The sequence below is a fragment of the Lipophrys pholis genome, assembly GCF_963383615.2.
Source record: "Lipophrys pholis genome assembly, chromosome: 22".
Classification (NCBI taxonomy): domain Eukaryota; kingdom Metazoa; phylum Chordata; class Actinopteri; order Blenniiformes; family Blenniidae; genus Lipophrys; species Lipophrys pholis.
Window position 1 is genome coordinate 21,049,378 of NC_137644.1, and position 3,307 is coordinate 21,052,684.

The 3,307-nt window shown below is 52.4% G+C and overlaps 1 protein-coding gene across 1 annotated transcript in view; it reads left to right on the forward strand.

Moving 5' to 3' along the window:
* Positions 1-844: 844 nt before the first annotated feature.
* dnajc2 (DnaJ (Hsp40) homolog, subfamily C, member 2) overlaps positions 845-3,307 on the forward strand; it is a gene marked incomplete at its 3' end in the record, with an annotated part of 16,026 nt that continues 13,563 nt past the window's right edge. The window contains 3 exon segments of the mRNA XM_080491601.1: positions 845-984; positions 2,868-3,031; positions 3,033-3,059. Of these exon segments, the coding sequence (XP_080347727.1) occupies positions 930-984; positions 2,868-3,031; positions 3,033-3,059 (246 nt within the window). The 5' untranslated portion in view covers positions 845-929.

Genomic DNA, 3,307 nt, shown 5'->3' on the forward strand with positions numbered 1-3,307 from the left:
GGAGACAACCTGGTAACGAACCTGGTTCCGACCTGGAGACGGCCTGGTGACGACCTGGAGACGACCTGGTAACGACCTGGTAACGACCTGGAGACGGCCTGGTGACGACCTGGAGACGACCTATTTTTGACCTGGTGATGACCTGGAGACGACCTGGTAACGACCTGGTGATGACCTGGTAACGACCTGGAGATGACCTGGTAACGACCTGGTGATGACCTGGAGACGACCTATTTTCGACCTGGTGATGACCTGGAGACGACCTGGTAACGACCTGGAGACGACCTATTTTCGACCTGGAGACGACCTGGTTCTGACCTGGTTCCGACCTGGTTCTGACCTGGTTCCGACCTGGTTCTGACCTGGAGACGAGCTGGTGACGACCTGGTTCTGACCTGGTTCCGACCTGGTTCTGACCTGGAGGCGAGCTTGTTCTGACCTGGTTCTGACCTGGTTCTGACCTGGTTCTGAGCTGCTGATAGGTCATCAGCACCACATCAAGACCAAAGAATAAAGGCTTTTATGGAGTTTGAACTACAATGAAACTTGAATGCAGCTGTAACTAACCGGAAACGCCAAGGGACTCAATTAGAGGACGTACCGCTCAAAAAGCAGGTTTTCTTTTTTTTTTATTTTACGAATGTTTCCTTTCTATAGTCAATATTCTCCATACAAGATAGTTAGATGGTGTATATTTTTCAAAAGCATGTTATTTAGCTTGTAGGTCACGATAGCCCAAGAATGAGTGCAGTAGGAACGTAAAGCTTGACACGGCGGAAATTAAAGGTGCAAACAGTGGTTTTACCCGGAGCGGTTACCGGGCACACAGCGGCGGGGTACCAGAGGCCCATGTGGTACGTCAATGAGCGGGACTCAAACTGCAGCACATCGGACAGCTTTCTCTGTGTAACCGGGGCCGCCGCGGGAAGATGCTGCTGGAGGCGCGGGACGGGGAGGAGACGGCGGTGTTCGCCGCCGCTGCCGGTAAGAAGAGAAGCGGGCCACACCGGAGCTAAGTGCTAGCCGCGGCTCGCCGCTGTCAGTGTGTGTGTGCCGGGGTTAGCACAATGCTAACAGGTCTCTCCGGCTGCTGGAGCTGTCCCCGTGTCGCTGAATGTCTCTGCTCCACCTTGTCTCCTCCTGCTGTAAAGAATAAAAGCTGAAGTGAAGTTCCACTGAACCAAACCGTCCAGAGCCTCCAGCAACAGGACAGGCTCTGCTTTATTCATCTTTATTAACCCCGAGGGACACTTAACACCAACAGATTAAGGGGCGAGACCGAGAAAAGTCCTTTACAATGTCCATAAATAAACCTGTTTCTGTTCAGTATGTCCTTATTGGGAAGAGGGATTCTCTAAAGAGAAAGTGTTTGTAACCCCCCTCGTGGTTTCTGGTGTCCATCCAGAGAACCAGGGCGTCCCGGGGTGAGGGCTTATGTAAAGAGGGTAGCTGATAGAAATACACCTTTTATGATGTATTCTGGACTATAAATACTACATCGTGAGGTTTTTGTAGATGTTGCTTCTTAACAGTAATATATTTCCTTTTCTCGACATTTTGGCTTTGTTGTACCCGTACCCGTACCCGTCTCCCCTCACTCCAAACCCCTCTACATGTCCTTGTTTCTCCCCCCTGTGGTCCACGTTGCCCCCCCCCCCCCCCCCCCCCCCCCTGCAGCCTAACCTGAGCAGCTGGAGACTCTGAACTGTGAACTAGTTTCTCTTCTCCTCTCATTAGTTTTAATAGAACATTAGATCTTATTGGTTCTCTGCAGACCTCCTGTAGCTCAGTCCAACACTTTAGAACGTCACAGTCACACTGAATGTAACTGGTGAGGGAACAAGTATGATTGTCAATTCTTATATCAAAATCAACATTTTAACTAGGAAAGCACCGATCCACGTTTTATCACTTCTGATCCGATACTTGAATGTAGATATCTGCTGATATTATTCTGATACCAGAGCTGTTTGCTTTAATATTGTTATTATCATTATTATTGATTCTATAAGAGGCTGTAATAAACTCCTCTCTACAGTAAAGTATGAAATGTACTAATGTATACATGTACTCTCTCTAAAGACAACTTGAGGTTAGTATCAGGACAGTAAAGGAAGCAGTACAAAGTATTTTAGTTCCATGTGGACAATGTGGGGGTCTGCATGACGTCATCATCTCATAATAAACTACTTCTATCACTTTATTATTCCCTGGGGAAACTCTTGAGCAAGGCAGCAGCAACCCAATGTTTCCAGCTCTAACGCAGCTCCAACCATTGGGACTATTTCCAGGGAGTTTAGGGTGGAGTAGGACGCAGCTTCACGGAGGAGTGACTCGCCTGCTGACAGCCTGGAGGAGCTGCTGCTCATTGTTCTGATGTCAGAGCTGTTCTCCTCCCAGAGCTGGAGGCTGAAAACACTGAGGTCTGGCTGCAGAGCGCCGCCCTGCTGGACTACGGCTCTGCTAACATCCACGTTGCTGCGTTGTGGTGTTTTGAGTGTAAAATGCGTCCAAACAGCTGGGGGGTCTCCAGGTTTGGGCTGAGGCTGGGGTCTCCAGGTCTAGGCTGAGGCTGGGGGGTCTCCAGGTTTGGGCTGAGGCTGGGGGGTCTCCAGTTCTAGGCTGAGGCTGGGGGGTCTCCAGGTCTAGACTGAGGCTGGGGGTCTCCAGGTCTAGGCTGAGGCTGGGGGGTCTCCAGGTCTAGACTGAGGCTGGGGGGTCTCCCGGTCTGGGCTGAGCTGGGGGGTCTCCAGGTCTGGGGGGTGCTGAACTATCTTCCTACTGGATGAAATGACAGATGAGATTTGAAGCAGGGTTTGGGTTTGGCCTCCTGCCTGACCTCCATGATGACAGGGTCGGTGTCTCAGCCTCGGTGCAGGTGCAGGTGGAGCCGGTGGGTCGCTGGTTCGAAGCCTTCGTCAAGAGGAGGTCCAGGAACCTGTCGGCCTCCTTCCAGGAGCTTGAGGAGGAGGAGGAGGAGGAAGAGGAGTCAGAGGATGAAGTGCTGCAGCTGGAGGAGCATCCACTGCTGCCGAACACTCGACCCTAAGGACTGGAAGGTGGGTGAGGAGGGTGTGAAGGAGGGGGGGTGGGGGTGAAGGAGGAGGACAGGTGAGAGGGTGGAGGAGGACGGTTGAGAGGGTGAAGGAGGGGGGTGGGGGTGAAGGAGGAGGACAGGTGGGAGGGTGAAGGAGGGGGGTGGGGGTGAAGGAGGAGGACAGGTGAGAGGGTGGAGGAGGACGGTGAGAGGGTGAAGGAGGGGGGTGGGGGTGAAGGAGGAGGACAGGTGGGAGGGTGAAGGAGGGGG